Here is a 24,324-nt window from a genome sequence, read left to right as displayed (position 1 = left end):
AACAACAAACCAGCTCAGTAAGCCAACCAACCTCAACACCCACAACCTGAGCTACAGATCTACTCCAAAACCGTAGGGACCTGATCACAAAACACACACCAGCTCACACAACTGCACTGCCCAGTCAACCAATCATGATGTGAAGAACACCACGGTGAATTCTTTCTAAATTCATTCCAACTTGAATGAAAGATTCAGATGTAGGGGACAGAAGAAATATTTCTGTCATAGCTGTACAATTATCTTGTTATTTTTGATCCCACAACACTCCAAGCTGTCCCACCAAGGTGCTCTGTCATGGTTCAGAGTTGGCTAAATGCAGGGCATTCATCACACAGTGAATGGACTGTTGGGTGTGGTCTGACTTGGTGCTCAGGCTAAGTCAGCTTTGTTGAACATACACCCCTTGGTAAAGGATATATCTGACCTTGGGAGACCAGGTTGTCTTTTTATCCAAAGTGTTGCATTGATTTATCTCCAATGTACACAGATTAATAACAGAAACCAGCCAGAACCAACCTGCACCTGCTGCTGTTGAAGGTGTAACAGATCCACAGGGCTGACTTCTCCATTTGCTTCCCCATTGGAGCCACCTTCTCGCCCTCCACCATCTGATTGGCTGCTTAAACTACTAATTCCATTTTGATTGGCTGAAGTGCTTCGTATTGCCTCTGATGCAGATTCCACCATCATGGCTTAAAACCTAAAAGTTGGTGGGGATGGGTAATTGAAAAAGAGAAAAAAAGTTATTGATCCTATCACCTGCAGCTCAATATAAACACCAGGTATCCTGCTCATAGAGTCAATAGGATGGTCCAGAACAGCAGGAGGCCATTCAGAGCATCCTGTTTTTGCTAGCCTTCCAAAAGAGTTGTCCAAATAATCCCACACTCCCATCAGCCCACACCCACATTTGCCCGCACCCTAATATTTATCCAGTTCCCTGTTAAAACTTCTTGTTGCATTTGCTGTCACTGCTCATTCAGGCAGCACGTCCCAGAACACAACTCACTGTCTTTAAAATGAAACATTCTCCTTTCGCAATGACCTTAAATTGGCAATCGCTGATTATCAATATTTTCTTATTTGTTTGTAGGATATTGGAGCAAGGCCAGAGTTATTACTCATCCAGCCACGAGAAACAGCTTCTTCCTCTCCTCACAATCAAAATCTCCTTTATTTTGAGCACCTCCATTTAATCTTGTTCCAACTTTCACTGCTTCAAAAGCCCAGATTCTCTAGGCTCTCTAAATAGCACAGGTCCCCCTTTTCTGGCTCCATTCCAATAGGTTTCCTCTGCATTCTCTCTGTGCTCCCAGATTTCATTCCTTAACTGGAGACAGCTGGAGCAGTGGTTAGGGATGGTGTGATCACCCTGCACCACAGAAGTCAAGGCAGGACACTAAGGCCTGACAATTATTAGATGATTATTGGCTGTGTTAGGCAGGCGTGTGCTTCACAGTTAAGGGCAGGGCAACAGTGAGAGGTGGCATCATCCCTCGACTGATCACATTGACACACCCATGATACACTGTTGAAGTTAAGAGAAGGGGTTCCAATAAACTATGAATTAAAATCTTCAGAAGGAAGATGGCACAGTGGCTGAGATTTAGTGTTTTGAGCACAATGTGTGAGGCCATGTATGTCCAAGGGAGCCTGGCTCCCTGCCCCTCACATTACATAAACACATCAGATCCAGCTGCAATCTGAGGTGATCACTGAGCTTCCTGGTGAATTACAAACTTGATACTGAGGTCCTGCCCTGCTAAAAGCTGCCAGCCAATCAGAGGCTGGGTCCTTGAGGTCATTCCTGATGCCAAGAATTTCAGGGTTTAAACAGCAAGATGGTAAATGCTTTCCTTTTGGAGTGGTGGGGTCATGATTTGGGGAAATAGGAGGTTGAGGGATGTCAGAGGTAATTTATGGGGAGGGGAGAGTTGACTTTTTGTAGCCACTCCTTTACCCCATCCCTGCTTCCAACTGGTCCCAGATTGGGGCAAATGGAGTCCCCTCCCCTCTCAAATTGGCAAGCAGCCCTGTTAGGAAACCAGTGCCTTTTCTGAAATAAAAGCTGAAATTGCGGAAAATCTCAGCAGGTCTGGCAGCATCTGTGGCGAGAGAGAAACACAGCTAATGTTGAGAGTCCAGAACTTCAGAACTGGTCACTTTTCTTGCCATGCAGAAAAACAGATCAGCCGGCAACTGAAACCTTTAAGGTCCATTAATTGGCCACTTAATCATGAGGGGTATAGACAGGGTGGATAGCAAGAAGCTTTTTTCCCCAGAGTTGGGGACTCAATTACTAGGGGTCATAAGTTCAAAGTGAGAGGAGGAAAGTTTAAGGGAGATATGCGAGGAAAGTTCTTTACACAGAGAATGGTGGGTGCCTGGAATGCGTTGCCAGAGGAGGTGGTAGACGCAGACACGTTAGTGTCTTTTAAGATATATTTGGACAGGTACATGGATGGGCAGGGAGCAAGTAGACACAGACCCTTAGAAAATAGATGAAAAGTTAGACAGAGGATCTTGATTGGTGTAGGCTTGGAGTGCCAAAAGGGCCTGTTCCTGTGCTGTAATTTTCTTTGTTTTTAGTTCTTAGTTCTTAATGACCTTCATCAGTGTTCATAAAATCCCTACAGTGCGGAACCAGGCCGTTAGGCCCAACAAGTCCACACTGATCCCTGGAGCATCCCACCCAGGCCCATCCCCCTATAACCCACACATCCCTGGCACAATGGGCAATTAAGTTGGCCAATCCACCCTAATCTGCACACCTTTGGACTGTGGGAGGAAACCGGAGCACCCGGAGGAAACCCACGCAAGACACGGGGAGAATGCGCAAACTCCACACAGCCAGCCACCTGAGGCTGGAATTGAACCCAGGTCCCTGGTGCTGTGCATTAGCAGTGCTAACCACTGTGGCTGTATGTGGAGTTAGAGAGTTTCTCACTCAGACTGTAATGGCTGAGGTGGTAAAAATAGAGCAAGTATCATTCTGGGTCAAATCACCCAATCATTTCCCTTTCTTACCACCTACCCACCACCATCAGGGAGAAGGCCATCAGAACCACACTTAAAAAGAGTATACCTAAAGTTGAATGAAAGTACCTGCTCCAGTCTTGCTATCACAATTTCCCCCTTTTTGGTGAGATTAATCTCAGAGTTGTTATCAATTTTTTCTGAACCTTGGCAGCTCCAGTTAAATTTGTGAATGTTTGATATTGATGTTCTGCCTTTTCCAACCCGTAGTAACAACAGACCAGCTGGAAGTAAAGATCAGCTTTCCAACTGCTTGCTGTGTCTTTCTCACTATTGTGCATACCAATCCTCTATTTTCCAAGTGAGTGAGGGCAATTCCATCCCAGGAGTAAGGATTGCCAAGTGAGTCAGTCAGACACAAATCCATAAATCCCTGAAATTTTCAGCACCGGGAGACAGGGTGGTGAAGAAGGCAACATGGGATGCTTGCCTTCATTAGCCAGGGTCATAGAATACAGGAGCAAGGAGGTCTTGTTACAACTTTATAAAACATTGATTGGGCCACAGATTGTACACTGCGTACAGTTCTCGTCACCACACTAACAGGACACAATTGCATTGGAGAGGGAGTCAACCCAAGGAAAGCAATGGCCCAGACAGAGTGCCCGGCCATGCACTAAGATCCTGTACAGCTGGTGGAGGCATTCACTGACATCTTCAACCTCTCCCTCCAAAAGGCCAAAGTCCCCACCTTCTTCAAGAAGACCACCATCATCCCCGTACCTAAGAAGCACATGCAATGTGCCTTAATGGCTAATGGCCATTGGCTTTGACTTCATTAATCATGAAGTGCTTCAAGAGGCTGGTCATGGCGCATATCAACTCCAGTCTCACAACCCTGCCTTGATCCCCGATAATTTACCTGTTGACGCAACAGACCCACAGCGGATGCCATTTCCCTTGCCCTGCAATCATCCCTGCAACATCTGAATAACAAGGACACCGACATCAGTCTCCTGCTCATTGATGCCAGCTCTGCCTTCAACATCAAAATCCCCTCCAGACTGATCTCAAAACTGTGAGACCTTGGTCTCAGCTCCACCCTCTGCAACTGGATCCTTAGCTTTCTGACCCATAGACTGCAGTCAATAAAGGTAGGCAACAGCATCTCCTCCACAATAACATTCAATACCAGAGACCCCCAAGGATGAGTCCTCAACCCCCAGCTGTACTCCCTCTACGCCCAGAACTGTGTTGACAAATTCCAAACAAATGCCATCTATAAATTTGGTGACGACACCACTGTGGTAGGGCTGATATTAAACAATGATGAGTCAGAAAATATAAGGCTTGGGGCGTGATGCAATGAAAACAGTCTGTCTCTCCATTTCAGTAAAACTAAAGAACTGATCATTGACATCAGGAAGAAAGGAGGAGAACACACCCCCATCTACATCAATGGGACTGAGGTTGAGGGGGTGAAGAGCACCAAGTTCCTCAGGGTGACGATAACGGACAAACTGTCCTGGACTTCCCACGTAAATGTAACAGTCAAGAAGGACAACATCACTTCTCCTTCCTCAGGCGGCTCAGGAAACTTGCCCATAAGGTCCCTCACCAACTTCTACAGAAACACCACTGAAAGCAAACTGTCCTGGTGCATAACAGCCTGGTACAGCAACTGCTCTGTCCATGGCCGTGGGAAACTACAGAAGGTGGTGGCACAGCCCAGACCATCACAGAAACCAACCTCCCATCCATGGGCTCCGTTCACACGGCTCACTGCTGCAGGAAGTCGACCAACATCATCAAAGTCCCATCGCACCCCGGTAATGATCTCCTACAGCCCCTTCCATCAGGGAGAAGATACAGAAGCTCGAACATAGAACATAGAACAATACAGCACAGTACAGGCCCTTCAACCCACGATGTTGTGCTGAATTTTTACCCTAAACCTAAGGTCTATCTAACCTCCATCCCTAACTTATACTATCATCCATATGCCTATCTAACAGCCGCTTAAATGCTCCTAATGAGACCGACTCCACTACTCTCTCCGGCAATGCATTCCATGCCCCTACCACTCTCTCAGTAAAGAACTTACCTCTGATGTCTCCCCCATATCTACTTCCACTCACTTAAAAACTAGGCCCCCTCGTAACAGCTACCTCCACCCGAGGAAAAAGTCTCTGGCTGTCCATTCTATCTATATCTCTGATCATTTTGTACACCTCTATCAAGTCACCTCTCATCCTTCGTCGTTCTAAAGAGAAAAGCCTGAGCTCTCTCAAACTTTCCTCATAACACCTTCCCTCCATTCCAGGCAACATCCTGGTAAACCTCCTCTGCACCTTTCCCAACGCTTCCATTTCTTTCCTGTAATGAGGTAACGAGAACTGGGCACAATACTCCAGATGTGGCTGATCCAGGCCTTTGAACATATACACCAACAGGTTCACGAACAGCTTCTTCCTTGCTGTTATTAGATGGATGGACTCCATAACTTGAAATAATGCTGACCTCGTTAATCTTGATCTTGCTTTCACGCATTTCCTGTGCAGTGTAACATATATATCTTAGTCGGTCCAAGCCTCTCTTCACCCTTTGATCTGTATTTCCTCCTTACTATGATATGCCTGTACTGCTTGCAAATAAAGCCTTTCTCTGTGCCTAGGTACATGTGACAATAAATCAAACCGAACAATCAGAGTGCAGAGGAGATTCACCAGCATCTTGCCTGGGATGGAAAGTCTCAGTTACGATGACAGACTGGATAGGCTGGGTTTGTTTTCTTGGCAGCAAAGGAGGCTGAGGGGGGATCTGATTGATGCATATAAAATTATAAGAGGCATAGACAGAGTAGATCATCACAATCTTTTCCCCATGGCAGACATGCATTGCAGAGAGGGCAAGATAATAAAGTGTGAAGCTGGATGAACACAGCAGGCCAAGCAGCATCTCAGGAGCACAAAAGCTGACGTTTCGGGCCTGGACTCTTCATCAGAGAGGGGGATGGGGAGAGGGTTCTGGAATAAATAGGGAGAGAGGGGAAGGCAGACCGAAGATGGAGAGAAAAGAAGATAGGTGAAGAGGAGAGTATAGGTAGGGAGGTAGGTCAGTCCAGGGAAGACGGACAGGTCAAGGAGGTGGGATGAGGTTAGTAGGTAGGAAATGGAGGTGTGGCTTGGGGTGGGAGGAAGGGATGGGTGAGAGGAAGAACAGGTTAGGGAGGCAGAGACAGGCTGGGCTGGTTTTGGGATGCAGTGGGGGGAGGGGAAGAGCTGGGCTTGTTGTGTGGTGCAGTGGGGGGAGGGGACAAACTGGGCTGGTTTTGGGATGCGGTAGGGGAAGGGGAGATTTTGAAGCTGGTGAAGTCCACATTGATACCATATGGCTGCAGGGTTCCCAAGCGGAATATGAGTTGCTGTTCCTGCAACCTTCGGGTGGCATCATTGTAGCACTGCAGGAGGCCAATGATGGACATGTCATCTAAAGAATGGGGGGGGGCGTGGAGTTGAAATGGTTTGCGACTGGGAAGTGCAGTTGTTTATTGTGAACTGAGCGGAGGTGTCTGCAAAGCCGCCCTTAAGCCTCCACTTGGTTTCCCCAATGTACAGGAAGCCACACCGGGTACAGTGGATGTAGTATTCCACATTGGCAGATGTGCAGGTGAACCTCTGCTTAATATGGAAAGTCATCTTGGGGCCTGGGATAGGGGTGAGGGGGGAGATGTGGGGGCAAGTGTAGCACTTCCTTCGGTTGCAGGGGAAGGTGCCGGATGTGGTGGGGTTGGAGGGCAGTGTGGAACGAACAAGGGAGTCATGGTGAGAGTAGTCTCTCCGGAAAGCAGACAAGGGTGGGGATGGAAAAATGTCTTGGGTGGTGGGGTGGGAATGTAGATGGCGGAAGTGTCGGAGGATGATGCGTTGTATCCGGAGGTTGGTGGGGTGGTGTGTGAGAATGAGGGGGATCCTGTTTGGGCGGTTGTCGCCGGGACGGGGTGTGAGGGCTGTGTCGAGGGAATTGCGGGAGACGCGGTCAAGGGCGTACTCGACCACTGTGGGGGGAAAGTTGTGGTCCTTGAAGAACTTGGACATCTGGGATGTGCGGGAGTGGAATGCCTCATCGTGGGAGCAGATGCAGTGGAGGCGGAGGAATTGGGAATAGGGGATGGAATTTTTGTAGGAGGGTGGGTGGGAGGAGGTGTATTCTAGGTAGCTGTGGGAGTCGGTGGGCTTGAAATGGACATCAGCTACAAGCTGGTTGCCTGAGATGGAGATTGAGAGGTCCAGGAAGGTGAGGGATGTGTTGGAGATGGCCCAGGTGAACTTGAGGTTGGGATGGAAGGTGTTGGTGAAGTGGATGAACTGTTCGAGCTCCTCTGGGGAGCAAGAGGTGGCGCCGATACAGTCATCAATGTAAGTGAGGAAGAGGTGGGGTTTAAATTGTATCAGTGATAATGGGAACTGCAGATGCTGGAGAATCCAAGCTCATAAAATGTGAGGCTGGATGAACACAGCAGGCCAAGCAGCATCTCAGGAGCACAAAAGCTGACGTTTCGGGCCTAGACCCTCCATCAGAGAGGGGGATGGGGTCAGGGTTCCGGAATAAATAGGGAGAGAGGAGGAGGCGGACCGAAGATGGAGAGAAAAGAAGATAGTTGGAGAGGAGAGTATAGGTGGGGAGGTAGGTCAGTCCAGGGAAGACGGACAGGTCAAGGAGGTGGGATGAGGTTAGTAGGTAGGAGATGGAGGTGCGGCTTGGGGTGGGAGGAAGGGATGGGTGAGAGGAAGAACAGGTTCGGGAGGCAGAAACAGGTTGGACTGGTTTTGGGATGCAGTGGGTGGATGGGAAGAGCTGGGCTGGCTGTGTGGTGCAGTGGGGGGAGGGGACGAACTGGGCTGGTTTTGGAATGCGGTGGGGGAAGGGGAGATTTTGAAGCTGGTGAAGTCCACATTGATACCGTTGGGCTGCAGGGTTCCCAAGCGGAATATGAGTTGCTGTTCCTGCAACCTTCGGGTGGCATCATTGTGGCACTGCAGGAAGCCAATGATGGACATGTCATCTAAAGAATGGGAGGGGGAGTGGAAATGGTTTGTGACTGGGAGGTGCAGTTGTTTATTGCGAATTGAGCGGAGGTGTTCTGCAAAGCGGTCCCCAAGCCTCCGCTTGGTTTCCCCAATGTAGAAGAAGCCACACCGGGTACAGTGGATGCAGTATACCACATTGGCAGATGTGCAGGTGAACCTCTGCTTAATGTGGAAAGTCATCTTGGGGCCTGGGATAGGGGTGAGGGAGGAGGTGTTGGGGCAAGTGTAGCATTTCCTGCGGTTGCAGGGTTAGGTGCCGGGTGTGGTGGGGTTGGAGGGCAGTGTGGAGCGAACAAGGGAGTCACGGAGAGAGTGGTCTCTCCGGAAAGCAGACAAGGGTGGGGATAGAAAAATGTCTTGGGTGGTGGGGTCGGATTGTAGATGGCGGAAGTGTCGGAGGATGATGCGTTGTATCCGGAGGTTGGTGTGGTGGTGTGTGAGAACGAGGGGGATCCTCTTTTGGCGGTTGTGGCGGGGGCGGGGTGTGAGGGATGTGTTGCGGGAAATGCGGGAGACGCGGTCAAGGGCGTTCTCGGCCACTGTGGGGGGAAAGTTGCGGCCCTTGAAGAACTTGGACATCTGGGATGTGCGGGAGTGGAATGCCTCATCGTTGGAGCAGATGCGGCGGAGGCGGAGGAATTGGGAATAGGGGATGGAATTTTTGCAGGAGGGTTGGTGGGGGGAGGTGTATTCTAGGTAGCTGTGGGAGTCGGTGGGCTTGAAATGGACATCAGTTACAAGCTGGTTGCCTGAGATGGAGACTGAGAGGTCCAGGAAGGTGAGGGATGTGCTGGAGATGGCCCAGGTGAACTGAAGGTTGGGGTGGAAGGTGTTGGTGAAGTGGATGAACTGTTCGAGCTCCTCTGGGGAGCAAGAGGCGGCGCCGATACAGTCATCAACGTAACGGAGGAAGAGGTGGGGTTTGTGGCCTGTGTAGGTGCGGAAGAGGGACTGTTCCACGTAACCTACAAAGAGGCAGGCATAGCTGGGGCCCATGCGGGTGCCCATGGCCACCCCCTTAGTCTGTAGGAAGTGGAAGGAATCGAAAGAGAAGTGGTTGAGAGGGCATAAGTTTAAGGTGAGGAGAAAGTGGTTTAGAGGAAATCTGGGGAAAAATGTCGTCACCCAGAGAAATATGGAATGTGCTGCCTGAGGGGGTGGTTCAGGCAGCTACTCTTGCAGCATTTGAGAAGCATCTGGATGAGCACTTAAAATGCCCTGGCAAAGAGGTAAACTGGATTAGCCTAGTTTGGTATTTTTGATCAGTATAGACATGGCGGGCCGAAGGGTCTGTTTCTGTGCTATATGATTCGATGACGCTATTAATAGCAAGAGCAAAGGGACACAGCAGGAGGAGGCAGGAGGTGATTGATGAAATGTCCAGGAATATCTCTAGTGTTGCCCAAAGAGGATCCCCCTCGTTCTCACACACCACCCCACCAACCTCCGGATACAACGCATCATCCTCCGACACTTCCGCCATCTACATTCCCACCCCACCACCCAAGACATTTTTCCAACCCCACCCTTGTTTGCTTTCCAGAGAGACCACTCTCTCCGTGACTCCCTTGTTTGCTCCACACTGCCCTCCAACCCCACCACACCCAGCATCTTCCCCTGCAACCGAAGGAAGTGCTACACTTGCCCCCACACCTCCACCCTCACCCCTATCCCAGGCCCCAACATTGACAAAGCCTGGGCGTGATGTGGAGGTGTGAGTGTCAGACTGGGGTGGACGAGGTCAGAAGTCACATGGCACCAGTTTATATCCAGCCTGGACAGGTTAGCAACTCTTCAGATTCAACTTGAAACGTTAACTCTGTTTCTCTCTCCACAGATAATGACAGACCTGCTGAGTTTCTCCGGCCACTTATTTTCAGACTTCCAGCATTTTGCCTTTGATTTAACGGTCAATATTCATAACAGGTGAAACAAACTTGTCTAACTATGTCAGCAACGTTCTGTTTCTGATGTGTTGGGTTGATGTTATATCATTATGAACTGAACCTGAATGAAAGATGGAAGTACTATAATATTCACTATTGAATCTTCTCCCTCTGTTACCACAGCCTAAAATGAATGTTCATTATCTTGGGGTGACCTGGTAATTTATGGCTGTACAATCCTAGTTTTGTGGCATGCAGGAAATATTTCCTTCCATCAGTTTCAACATGTTACCAGTCATAAATCTAAGAACTCTTCAACATTTGAACTTTTCAGCCTGTAGAAACTGATAGGGTAATTACTGAAGGAAGTATTCTCTTTTAGTGAGGAGTGGCCCCCTGATAGTTTCTAGCACTCTGACGATACTGTAACCAACCTCAGCAAGAGGTTTGCCATTGACACAGATCATAGCTGGAGACTTCTGCACCATTTGTCTTTGATTTAGTTTAAACAGGATTTGATGAGATGCTGATATGAAGGACAACCACCAGCATGGACTGGTTGGGCTAAAAGGCCTGTCATTTCAATGATAAACAACACCTAAACCATTTAAGCACGTCTCATGTGACCTCTTGTACTTTTCTTAGATTCAGTTTATTGTATATTTTGTCTGGCCTCTTCCATCAGTCAGGGGAGTTGTCTCCTGCATCCTGACCGATGTCTATCCCTCAACAAATTTCCAGAGTTGTTTATCCAGTCATTCATACAGTCACAGACTTATACAGCACAGAAACAGACCCTTCAGTCCAACTCCTCTGTACTGACCAAACTTCCTTGTCTGACCCAATCCCATTTGCCAGCATATCCCTCTGAACCCATCCAATTCATTTACCCGAGATAATGGGAACTGCAGATGCTGGAGAATTCCAAGATAATAAAATGTGAGGCTGGATGAACACAGCAGGCCAAGCAGCATCTCAGGAGCACAAAAGCTGACGTTTCGGGCCTAGACCCTTCATCAGAGAGGGGGATGGGGGGAGGGAACTGGAATAAATAGGGAGAGAGGGGGAGGTGGACCGAAGATGGAGAATAAAGAAGATAGGTACAGAGAGTATAGGTGGGGAGGTAGGGAGGGGAGAGGTCAGTCCAGGGAAGACGGACAGGTCAAGGAGGTGGGATGAGGTTATTAGGTGCGGCTTGGGGTGGGAGGAAGGGATGGGTGAGAGGAAGAACCGGTTAGGGAGGCAGAGACAGGTTGGACTGGTTTTGGGATGCAGTGGGCCGGGGGGAAGAGCTGGGCTGGTTGTGTGGTGCAGTGGGGGGAGGGGACGAACTGGGCTGGTTTAGGGATGCAGTTGGGGAAGGGGAGATTTTGAAACTGGTGAAGTCCACATTGATACCATTAGGCTGCAGGGTTCCCAGGCGGAATATGAGTTGCTGTTCCTGCAACCTTCGGGTGGCATCATTGTGGCACTGCAGGAGGCCCATGATGGACATGTCATCTAAAGAATGGGAGGGGGAGTGGAAATGGTTTGCGACTGGGAGGTGCAGTTGTTTGTTGCGAACTGAGCGGAGGTGTTCTGCAAAGCGGTCGCCAAGCCTCCGCTTGGTTTCCCCAATGTAGAGGAAGCCACACCGGGTACAGTGGATGCAGTATACCACATTGGCACCCCACCACCCAAGACATTTTTCCATCCCCACCCCTGTCTGCTTTCCGGAGAGACCACTCTCTCCGTGACTCCCTTGTTCGCTCCACACTGCCCTCCAACCCCACCACACCCGGCACCTTCCCCTGCAACCGCAGGAAATGCTACACTTGCCCCCACACCTCCTCCCTCACCCCTATCCCAGGCCCCAAGATGACATTCCACATTAAGCAGAGGTTCACCTGCACATCTGCCAATGTGGTATACTGCATCCACTGTACCCGGTGTGGCTTCCTCTACATTGGGGAAACCAAGCGGAGGCTTGGAGACCACTTTGCAGAACACCTCCGCTCAGTTCGCAACAAACAACTGCACCTTCCAGTCGCAAACCATTTCCACTCCCCCTCCCATTCTTTAGATGACATGTCCATCATGGGCCTCCTGCAGTGCCACAATGATGCCACCCGAAGGTTGCAGGAACAGCAACTCATATTCCGCCTGGGAACCCTGCAGCCATATGGTATCAATGTGGATTTCACCAGTTTCAAAATCTCCCCTTCCCCAACTGCATCCCTAAACCAGCCCAGTTCGTCCCCTCCCCCCACTGCACCACACAACCAGCCCAGCTCTTCCCCCCGGCCCATTGCATCCCAAAACCAGTCCAACATGTCTCTGCCTCCCTAACCTGGTCTTCCTCTCACCCATCCCTTCCTCCCACCCCAAGCCGCACCTACTAACCTCATCCCACCTCCTTGACCTGTCCGTCTTCCCTGGACTGACCTATCCCCTCCCTACCTCCCCACCTATACTCTCTCCACCTATCTTCTTTTCTCTCCATCTTCGGTACGCCTCCCCCTCTCTCCCTATTTATTCCAGTTCCCTCTTCCCAGCCCCCTCTCTGGTGAAGGGTCTAGGCCCGAAACGTCAGCTTTTGTGCTCCTGAGATGCTGCTTGGCCTGCTGTGTTCATCCAGCCTCACAATTCATTTACCTGTCCAGATTAAATGTTGTAATTGTATCCACCTCCACCTCTTCATCTGGCACGCTGTTCCATACATGTACCACCTTCTGCATGATAAAGATACTCGTCAAGTCTTTTTTAAAACTTCCCCCCGTCTCAGCTTAAATCTATGCCCTTTGGTTTTGCACTCCCCAACCCTGGGAAAAAGACTTTGGCTGTTCGCCTTATCCATGCCCCTTGTGACATTTATAAAGACAGCCCCCAGCCTCTGATGCTCCAAGGAAAATAGCCCCAGCTTTTTCAGCCTCTCCCTGTAGCTCAAACCCGCCAATCCTCGCAGTATCCTTGTAAATCTTTTCTGCACCCTCTCAAGTTGAACAACACCCTTCCTTTAGAACAGCAACCAGAATTGTACGCAGTATTCCAGAAGTGGCCTCACCACTGTCTTGCACAGCTGCAACATGACACCCTAATTCCTCGACTCAAAAGTTCAGACAAATGAAGGCAAGAGTATCAAATACCTTCTTCACCATACCTGTGACTCCACTTTCAATGAACGATGCACCTGCACCCCTAGTTCTCTTTGTTCAGCAATGCTCCCCAGGACCTTACTGTTAAGCATATAAGTTCTACCCTTGTTTGCTTTACCAAAATGCAACACCTGAATATGCTTAAACTCTCTTCCACTCCTCATCCCATTTGCCCAACTCTAATTTGTGGGAGCTTTCTGTACATATATTGTTTTGTATTAAATCAGTGACTACACTCAAAATCATTTCATTGGCTGTAAAATTGCTTTGAGATATCCTGAAGCTAGTGAAAGGCCTCATTGAAACACACAGTCTTTTATCTGCCTGTCTTTCTATAACACACTGGAACTGGAGGCTGCGATCTTTTGAACCTGATTACAGGTTTTGGAACCAATCCAGATATTAAAATCACCTCTTCCTCGAGTTGGTGTTGTAATAAGTGGACAGAAATGAAAGATTATTCTTCCTTTTCCAAGCTAAAATGCAAGGATTTCAAAATCCCTACTTCATCCCAAAACCAAAGCTATGTTCTGATCAAATGAGGGAGGAACTAAAATAATCACCTTCACGAAAGGAGCTTCAAATGAAGACATTACCAATAAGATTTCAATTATTCCTCTGACTCAAATTATGCACAAATTTACAGGCAAAGGAAACTTCAATTAAAATGTTTAAGTTTATTCCAAATAGTTCATATAGCCAAGATTCATCTTATACAACCAGAATACATGCATCATTCATGCTGTCATATGACACCAAAGTAGCAGCACAATTCCACAGTATGTTGGTCTTTATTCACGAAGAACTTAGAGTAATATTCGACAACAGCTTACCCCTTCAATTTGCATGCATGAAATTACTTATAAGGTACACTGCTGCAAACCCTCTCTCTCTCAGGTACGGACAATCCCAATTGATAGAGTAGACAAGGGTATGCTATTCCCACTTATAAAAAGAACAAGAACGAGAGGATAAGGATTTAAAGTGACATGCAAAAAAGCAAAGATGATGTGATAAAAATTGTGAGACTGGAATGCACTGCCTGGAAATGTGGTAGAGGCAGATTCAACTGAGGTAATTAAGAGGAGCACTGAATGACTATTTGGATAGAAATAGTGTGGAGGGAGATGGGAAAGAATCAGAGAATGACATGAGGTAATGATGCTCACTTGAAGAGTTGGCGCAGGCACAATGCGCCAAATGATCTCCTTCAATGTCGTAATAATTCAGTGATTCTGTGTAGCCTTCCAGAGCTCCTTTACAATGAAATAACCAATAACAACTCAGTTCGCAGCTTGGGCACTTCTGAGAAAGCACCCAGTGTGCTAGAGTCCTCTGAGCTATTCACTGTTTCCAAATTTTGTTGGAAAAATACACTTCATCAAAGCTTCACACCTTGTATGCGTCAGGACTATTCACAAGAATATCAATTCAAGGAGAAGATCAAAATTCAAAAGTCAACGTTCCAGGAATCAGATTGCACAATGTTTATAAAGTTCAATGAGACATTTTGTGCTACATCTCAGAAAATTAGCACACTGACTTATAACAGCTATTACACATCAAGAAACCAATTTCTGTAAATAGGCTGAGGGAATCCTCTTTTGCTACATATGATGTTAAAGTAGTGTATACATTACCCATAAATAAACTACTTTACATGCTCAATGCAGAGATGTAAGCTCAAGTAAAGGAAGCAGCTAAGTTCATGATGGACAATGATATTATTAAACAGAATCACAGTAGCTAGAAATCACTTTTGATGGTGCTGAAGCTAGATGGGTAACAAATATTGCATTTTTCTTATTGTAAAGTCAAGATAGTAACAAAGGCGGATTCATTTATGGTTCCATGACTAGAAGATTTCATTTAAAGTATTAGGCAAATAGAATTGGTCTCAAAAATTGATTGTTGAAGGGATACTCACAAGCTCATTAATGAATAGGGCCAATGAGAGATCAGTTTTTATAACACTGGATGGATCTTATCGATGTAAAGTTATGTCTTTTGGAATGAAAATGTACGAGCAGCTTTTCAATGATTAACTAATACAGCCATTGAAGAATTATGCAACTGATTCTAAGTTCTGAGGAAGGGTCACTGGATCCAAAATGTTAACTCTGATTTCTCTCCACAGATGCCTCACAAACCTTATTGAGTTCTTTGAGAAGGTGACCAAACAGGTAGATGAGAGTAAACCGGTTGATGTGGTGTATATGGATTTCAGCAAGGCGTTCGATAAGGTTCCCCACAATAGGCTATTGTACAAAATGCGGAGGAATGGAATTATGGGAGATATAGCAGTTTGGATGGGAAATTGGCTTGCTGAAAGAAGACAGAGGGTGGCAGTTGATGGGAAATGTTCATCCTGGAGACCAGTTACTAGTGGTGTACCACAAGGGTCAGTGTTGGGTCCACTTCTGATTGTCATTTTTATAGATGACCTGGGTGAGGGCGTAGAAGGATGGGTTAGTAAATTTGCAGACGACACTAAGGTCGGTGGAGTTGTGGATAGTGGTGAAGGATGCTGTAGGTTGCAGAGAGACATAGATAAGCTGCAGAGCTGGGCTGAGAGGTGGCAAATGGAGTTTAATGCAGACAAGTGTAAGGTGATGCACTTTGGGAGGAGGAGCCGGAAGGCAAAGTACTGGGCTAATGGTAAGATTGTTGGTAGTGTAGATGAGCAGAGAGATCTCAGTGTCCATGTACACAGATCCTTGAAAGTTGCCACCCAGGTTGACAGGGCTGTTAAAAAGGCATACAGTGTTTTAACTTTTATTAATAGAGGGATCGAGTTCCGGAACCAAGAGGTTATGGTGAAGCTGTACAAAACTCTAGTGCGGCCGCACTTGGAGTATTGTGTACAGTTCTGGTCACCGCATTATAAGAAGGATGTGGAAGCTTTGGAAAGGATGCAGAGGAGATTTACTAGGATGTTGCCTGGTATGGAGAGAAGGTCTTACGAGGAAAGACTGAGGGACTTGAGGCCATTTTCATTAGAGAGAAGAAGGTTGAGAGGTGACTTAATTGAGACATATAAAATAATCAGAGGGTTAGATAGGGTGGATAGGGAGAGCCTTTTTCCTAGGATGGTGATGGCAAGCAAGAGGGGCCATAGCTTTAAATTGAGGGGTGAAAGATATAGGACCGATGTCAGAGGTAGTTTCTTTACTCAGAGAGTAGTAAGGGAATGAAACGCTTTGCCTGCAATGGTAATAGATTTGCAAACTTTAGGTACATTTAGTCGTCATTGGGCAAGCATATGGATGTACATGGAATAGTGTAGGTTAGATGGGCTTGAGATCGGTATGAAAGTTCGGCATAACATCGACGGCCAAAGGGCCTGTACTGTGCTGTAATGTTCGATGTTCTATGCTGCCAGACCTGCTGAGCTTTTCCAGCAAATTTCTGTTTTTGTTTATACAGCTGATTTGGTTCTTTTTAATCAATCCTAGGAAGAAAATTTGCATCACTTTGGCAAATGATTTGATCAGTTATGAAGAGTCATTTTGGTCGTACATTTGACCAAAACTGATATTTCCACAGCAATGCCGTGGGCTACACTATTGGACAAGGTGAAACAGCACCTGGAGAAACATAAACAAGGTCTTCCTTGGATATTCCTGTATCCGAGGCATCTTGGTATATTGGTAAAGATAGATTTTATTGGAAGTTGCTTCCAAATTTCAGTGCTACCTTTAAAGAAGGCAGGGAATTTGGATAGAAAAGAGAATGACCAGAATGCCTTTGATTAATTAGAAGCTACACTGACTAGTGCATTAGATTAGCAGTACAAGACTATCACCATATTTTAAACTATCTGTGATAGCCAACCTAGTAAGTGTTGGTTCTTCATCATTAGAGTAAGATGAGATGGGGATCAAATGGCGAGTCAATCGTGTTCCATGAAACAGAGATAACCAGTGGTGGGGGGTAAAGAGAAACAATGCATAGTCTTGGTGTTACGTGATTTTGAAATATACATATTCAACAATTCTGTCAAGGGATCACCTTTTTGTTTTGGAGAACTTCTGTATTAAAAATTTAAGACTGTTTCATTGGTATTTAATGCTACAACTACACAATTTTAAAAGAAAATTATTAATGTTATTGAAAATGTTGATATTTTCATAGACACTTTTTAAAGAATAAATATGAAAGGAATGAAAGCTATGATCATCATGGACTTGTTTACAAGATGATTGTGATTAAAATTCTCAGAGAACATGACTGGCTAGACCATCCATTAATTGCCCATCAGCCAGTTTAGACTCAACCACATTGCTGGTATTGCTGTGGGTCTGGAGTCACATGTAGGCCAGACTAGGTAAGGATGTTAGTTTCCTTCCCTAAAGGACATGAGTGAACCAGGTGGGTTTTCCTGACAATTGGCATTGGATACACGGTCATCAATAGACTCTTCATTCTACATTTTTATTGAATTCAAACTTCACCAGCTGCTGTGCTAGGATTTGAACCCTGGATCCCAGGGCATTACTTGAGTCTCTGGATTAACAGTCAAGCAATACCACTAGGCCATCACCTCCCTATAATATACTTAATGTTAAAATGTAATTACTTTTAACATATACAGGAACAGTGATAAGAAGAAATTTTGATAAAAAAGGCAAATGTCTCTTAAGGATACCATTTCATTTTTTTTCTTTGTTGGAATATGTGATAAAGTTTTATCATTTGTTTTTATCACTTCAGAATTTGCATTTTAAAGTAGAGCTAAATGCATTTTTGGTTTTAATGCTGTGATTTTAATGCTTGTTTGTCTTAGTTATCAAAGATCCTCGGGTGGCACCTTCCAAAACCATGGTTACTACCATCTAGAAAGGCACGGGCAGTAGATACACAGGAACAGCGCGCCGTGCAAGCTCCCCTCCAAGCCACTCACCATCCTTCAGTGTCACTGGGTCAAAATCCTGGAATTCCAACCCTAAGTGCAATGTGAATCTACCTCCAGCACATGGCCTGCAGCAGTTCAAGAAGGCAACTCACACCCATCTTCTCATGGAGCAATTAGGGGTAGGAAATAAACACTGGACCAGGAAAGATCATGTAGTGAATGGTAAGGAAGTCAAAGTAGTAAATTTAAATATAATTTCCAAAAATGCATCTGACTTAAGTGAAATGACTAGATAAATCACCCGGTGAGTAAATTGATGAAGTAGTTATGATGTTGAATCTCTATGGCATACAGAAAGACAGACTGGGGGTCACAATCAGCTTTTAGGTTTATACCAGGAATTAGGCAGTTTTATTTATGGTAGACCACTTTTGGAGCTAGAAAAAAATATTTTAACATTTTACATTGACAGGGATTTTCTGAATATTTCTTTAGGAAGAATCAATGGAGCAGCTGTTGCCTATGTCTCAGGGAACAGCAGTGACAGAGGTCATGTTGTGTGAATGTAGAGAAAGTTGCCAAAAGGAAGTATTTACAACCCTGCCAATTAAGTAAGAAAATTAAAGAGTTAAGACAGAAAAGGCTCTTCACTGGGATTGAGTATCTGTAAAGGATATCACTTGGAAAAGTTTTGACTTTTTTTGCTATTTATATTACCTTTGTGCAATAAACTTTAGTGCGCTTTTATTAAAAAAAACTTTGGAAGTGTTGTGTGAATATAATCAGTGACTGACTGCCACAGTAACCAAATTGCAATAATAAAATTTATGATTTATCAAGCCAGATTTCACTCTGTGATCTGATCTTTCCAATATTATCATCAGTGGAATCATAACAAAAGCATAATAGAACATAAGGCGAACAGTAAGGAGTGACAGAGAGGGACAAACACAGATGGAATGCAAACAAACCTAATATGGAAGTGGTCTTTCAATGTTTCAGGTACAGTGGCACTAACTTGGAAGAACATCAGTTCTGTCTGTGCATCACATATCCTCAGTCTAGCATCAATGTCACAGCAAAATTCTCATCCCTCCAATTTCTCTCCTCTGCACTTAAATAAAGAATCAAATCCCTCCCATCTGTGGGCCTGTTGCCAGCAATGTTCGAGTGCAATTTCCAGTTGTCACCGTTAGTGAAAGGTACTGTTTATATATTCCTGAGATATGGCTGGGACAGAACAGCCTGAGAGAAAGATCAACTGTGAGGCAAGGGAGGGGAATAAAAACTGAACTTTTGGTCTCACGTTTATAAAAAGCTGAATTAAAAAAAATAGAATCTTGAGGATCGAATAATTCATTAATATATTCTGGGACAATTCTTTCAAAGTAGGCTTGGTTCTGTTCCAAATGCACTAAAGGGTTTTCTGCATATTTTCAAACCCATTATCTTCAGCCGATTTCATTATGCTATCATGCACACATCACTTTCAGTGTTGAAGTTTGACAGAAAACAAAAGGCAGCAATTGTACCCACTGGATCCTATACATAATGAATGATAATGCCAGTCATTAGGGTGCTTCAATTCCTAATAGTCATTTGATATTTTTCAAGATCTCTCTTGCCGGAGATTCTTACACTGTGTGCATTGGATAGGTTGGTCAGTAGGTATCACAATTTCACTCAGAAATAATTCCCAGACAGTGAGATCTGTTTCCTTAAAATAAAAGCTGAAATGAAGACTGGTTTGAAAATGATTAAAATGCAAACACACTTTTTAATTGTCCCATTTAATTGTAATGTTGTACACGGCCTACTTCCTCCATCAAGGGAGACACACAGGCAGTCAAAGTGAGAATAAGGAATTAAAAGTGCATGCACGCAAAAGAAAGATCAAGAGAAAATAAAGAGCTAGAGTTCTTACTCCTTTGGCTGCAATTTGGAGACCAGGCCCAAAACATGCTTGAAATTGTGTTGGTTATATTGTAGTTCAAGATTTCTCAGAAGTTCATTTTCACCAACACAAATGTATACTCTTCACTGATTACAGCATAACTGAGCTGTGTACTGGAACTTAATTTTTTTTCTTTCCATATAAAATATTCCTTGAGATATTTAAGGGTGATAATATGGCACAGTGTTATTACCACAAATGAAAATGATTTTATCACCAAAAAATAAACATTTTAAATAAGATTTTTTTGCTCTCTACCTGATTTGAATTTACTGAGAATAGTTTTAAAAAAATGATTGTGAACTACTTAATAGCTTCACAGTTGTACATTAGTCATTTTCTTAGTAAGTTGAGCATTTTTGGTTTGGAAAGGTGCACCTCCAAGTATCTCTATCCATGAAAATTTGAAGAACTGAACTGCATTTGGTGGAAATAATTGGGAGGTGAGTCCAGTGTTGGGTGTAGGCTGTGACCCAGCCTGATTAATTCTGAAATGAGTGTAACAGATCGTGGAAAACATAAATGTCAGTGGAGTTTGCATGTATCACATACTTAAAATTGCTCGCTGTAACGCCCACATTCTCCTAATGATACTGACTGAAAAAAATTCACCTCCAAAAATTGTCAAAAACGTGAAGTGCAACATCCGGGGAAAAGCCGAGTGTAAAGGTCAGAGAAAATCAAAGGAAAGAAAAGAGAGGGATCATTAGAGAGAATCGACTCAAAGGGCTAAATGGCCTGCTGTGGTTCCTATATTTGAAATTAAAGGTGAGAGAGGGGATGAAAGAGGTTAATTAAACAGAGAAGGAAGAGCACAAAAGAGAAGCTTATTATTAAAGGTGAAAGGTTTACAATACCACAGCGTGCCAGAGGGTAAACCAACAGAAACAAGAGACTAGAGCAGTCCAAGTCTACCCCCTTCATTTCAGGATCCTGCACAGCAGCCGCTTTAGGCCATACAACATAGGGGTGGAAGGGGGTCATTCAGCCCATCAAGTCTGCTCTACCTATCAATCAGATCATTGTTGATCTGACAATCCTTAACTCCACTTTCCTGCCTTTACCCCATAATCCTTGGTTCCCTTCCTGCTTAAAAATCTGTCTCTCTTAGCCTTGAATGTAGACCAGTACAGTGTAGGAACAGATCCTTCGGCTCACCACGTCTGTGCTGACCGTGATACTACTCTAAATTAATCACACCTGACTGCACATGCTGTACATCCCTCTATACTTTGTCCATTCATGAGTCAGTCCAAATGCTTCCTAAACATTGCTATCATATCTAATTCTATCACCTCCCCGGCAGTGTGCTCCAGGCCACGACCACCCTCTGTTTAAAAAACATGCATTGCACATTTCCTTTAAACTGTCCCCATTTCACCTTAAACCTAGTCCCACTTGTATTTGACATTTTCACCCTGGAAAAGAGGTGCCAGACATCCACCTTATCCATGCCTCTCATATTTTTATATTCATCTACTTTTATATATCAGGCTTGGACGCACTAGAGAAAACAATACAAGTTTTTTAAGCCTCTAATAACTGATACACTCCAACTCAGGCAAATCCTGTAAACCTCTTTTGCAACCACCACCCGCCCCCCCGCAACAAAAGCCTCCTCCATACCTTCCTACAGTGCGACTACCAGAACTGCACACAACACTCCAAATGATTCCTAACGAAAGTCTCTTTGGATAATACAATTATGGAAGGGGCTGTATTAAACCTCAGGAATGACCCTGGCCAGTGACCAAAGTTTCACTGAGGGAGCATTTTGGGAACAATGATCATGATTCTAAAAGTTATAAGATAGTTGTGGATAAGGACAAGACTGGTCCTCCATTGCAATGTGCTGAATTGGGGGAAGGCTAATTCTCACAGTACTAGGCTGGGACTGACAGCAGCTGTTGGAAGATAAATTCATATTTGACATGTGGGAGTCTTTTAAAGGCCCAACATGTTCCTGTAAGGATAAAAGATTGGGTTGGAAAAATTCAAGGAGCTTGGGTGAAGAGAGATGTTATAAGTTTAGTTAAAAGGAAAAAAGGAAGCATATGTAAAAGTTCAAGAAACAGGATTCAGAAAAAACAAGGCCCTCGGGAATATAAAGAAAGCAAAAAAGAACTTAAAAAAGAAACTGGGAGGCATAAAGGGGCCCAATAATGACCATGGCAAGTCAGATTAAGGAGCACTTTATACACATAGAGTCACAGAGATGTACAGCACAGAAATAGACCCTTTGGTCCAAATTCTCCACGCTGACCAGATATCCAAAATTAATCTAGTCCCATTTGCCAGCATTTGACTCATATCCCTCTGAACCCTTCCTATTCATGTACCCATCCAGATGCCTTTTAAATGTTGTAATTGTACCAGCTTCCACCACTTCCTCTGGCAACTTGTTCCATATACGCACCACCCTCTGCATGAAAATGTTGCCCCTTAGGTCCCTTTTATATCTTTCACCTTTCACCTTAAACCTATGCCCGCTGGCTTTGGACTCCCCCCACCTGGGGAAAGGACCTCATCTACTTCCCTTCTCATGCCCTATTATGAGGAAAAACTTCTTCACCCAGAGAGTGGTGGATAGATGGAATGCTCTGCCCCAAGAAGGCAGTGGACGCCAACTCTCTGGATACTTTCAAGAAAGAGATGGATAGAGCTCTTAAAGATAGTGGAATCAAGGGTTATGGGGATAAGGCAGGAACAGGATAATGATTGTGGATGATCAGCCATGATCATAATGAATGGTGGTGCTGGCTCGAAGGGCCGAATGGCCTACTCCAGCACGTATTGTCTATTGTCTATTGCCCCTCATGACCTCTATAAGCCTCAGCCTCTGACAATCCAGGGAAAGTAGCCCCAGCCTATTCACCCTCTCCCTGTAGCTCAAACCCTCCAACCCTGGCAACATCCTTGTAAATCTTTTCTGAATCCCTTCAAGTTTCATAACATACTTCCTATAGTTGGGAGACCGGAATTGTACACAATATTCCAAAAGTGGCCTTATCAATGTCCTGTGCAGCTACAGCATGATATCCCAATTCCTATACTCAATACACTGACCATTAAAGACAAGCACATTCTTCACTATCTTACCTACCTGTGACTCCACTTCCAAGGAACTATGAACCTGCACTCCAATGTCTCTGTATAATAACACGCTCCAGGGCCTTACCATAAAGTGAACAAGTCCTGCCCTGATTTGCCTTTCCAAAATGCAGCACCTCACATTTATCTAAATTAAATGCTATCTGCTACTCCTTGGCCCAATGGCCCATCTGATTAAGATCCTGTTGTACTTTGAGGTAACCTTCTACGCCATCCACTAAATGTTAGGAGCAGGAGAATAACTAGAGAGGTGGTAGGTCCACACAAGGACAAAGGAAGCAATGTATGTGCAGAGCCAGAGGATGAGGGCCTTCATGAATACTTTACATTGGTATTCACCAAGAGGAAGGAAATGGATAATGGTAAGTTTTGAGAAGAATTTGTTGATTCTCTTCAGCATGCTGATATTAAGAAAGAGGAGATATTAGGAGTCTTAAAAAACATCAAGTTGGATAAATCCTCATCCCTTATTGGGATATATCCCAGGATATTGAAAGAAGCGAGGGAGGAGATTGCTAGAGTCTTGACAGGGATCTTTGTATCCTCTTCAGCCACAGGAGAGGTCCCAGATGGCTGGAAAATAGCTAATAAGTTGTCCATTTGTTTAAAATGGTCAACAGGGATAATCCAGGAATTCTTTTAAAAATTCATTCATGGGGTCAGGGCATTTCTTGCTAAGCCAGCATTTATCACCCATCCCTAATTGCCAAGAGGGCAGTTATGAGTCATCCAAGTTTCTGTGGGTCTGAAGTTACATATCAGCCAGACCACGTTAGAATGGTGGTTTTCCTCCTTGAAGGATATTAGTGAACCAGATGGGTTTTTTGACGATGGATTCATAGTCATTAAGACTCTTAATTCCAGATACTTATTGAATTCAAATTCCACCATCTGCCAGATCAACCTGCATGGAATCCACGGTGAGTTGTCAAGTTGGATACAATATACTTATGGCCTAATCTGAACAGCTCTGCTGTAAACAGCTCTCTACATTTTCAAGACATCTAAGAATCTTAGATGTTTCAACAACTTTGCAGACCGACTGAGCTACCAGCATCTGATTTTTGTCTTTCCTCCTAGGATATTGGTTTTCAGCAGAAATGGACGTGCAGTTGGCCAGCTGGATTGAAAGGAGGTCAAAAGCTCAATAGAGTTAGAAATTGCCATGGAGCATCGATATAACCACAATAAACAACTTTCTGAAGCAGCTTTGCTCTGGTAATGCATCGCACAATGCTTTTCAAGTGCATTACCAAACAAACCACTGAGCAATCTAAGGAAATATTAGGACAGATGACAAAGTCTGCAAAGGGAT

The 24,324-nt window shown here is 44.9% G+C and overlaps 1 protein-coding gene across 3 annotated transcripts in view; it reads right to left on the bottom strand.

Moving 5' to 3' along the window:
* foxp4 (forkhead box P4) overlaps positions 1-24,324 on the bottom strand; it is a 441,139-nt gene that overhangs the window by 340,388 nt on the left and 76,427 nt on the right. For all 3 annotated transcript variants that reach the window (XM_059653290.1, XM_059653292.1, XM_059653291.1), the window contains exon 2: positions 520-703. In XM_059653290.1, the coding sequence (XP_059509273.1) occupies positions 520-693 (174 nt within the window). In that variant the 5' untranslated portion in view covers positions 694-703. The remainder of the gene's footprint in view (positions 1-519; positions 704-24,324) is intronic.

Source organism: Stegostoma tigrinum, chromosome 21 (assembly GCF_030684315.1).
Source record: "Stegostoma tigrinum isolate sSteTig4 chromosome 21, sSteTig4.hap1, whole genome shotgun sequence".
NCBI lineage: Eukaryota > Metazoa > Chordata > Chondrichthyes > Orectolobiformes > Stegostomatidae > Stegostoma > Stegostoma tigrinum.
Note: the sequence above shows the minus strand (reverse complement) of the source record. Positions and strands in the feature narration are given on the sequence as shown.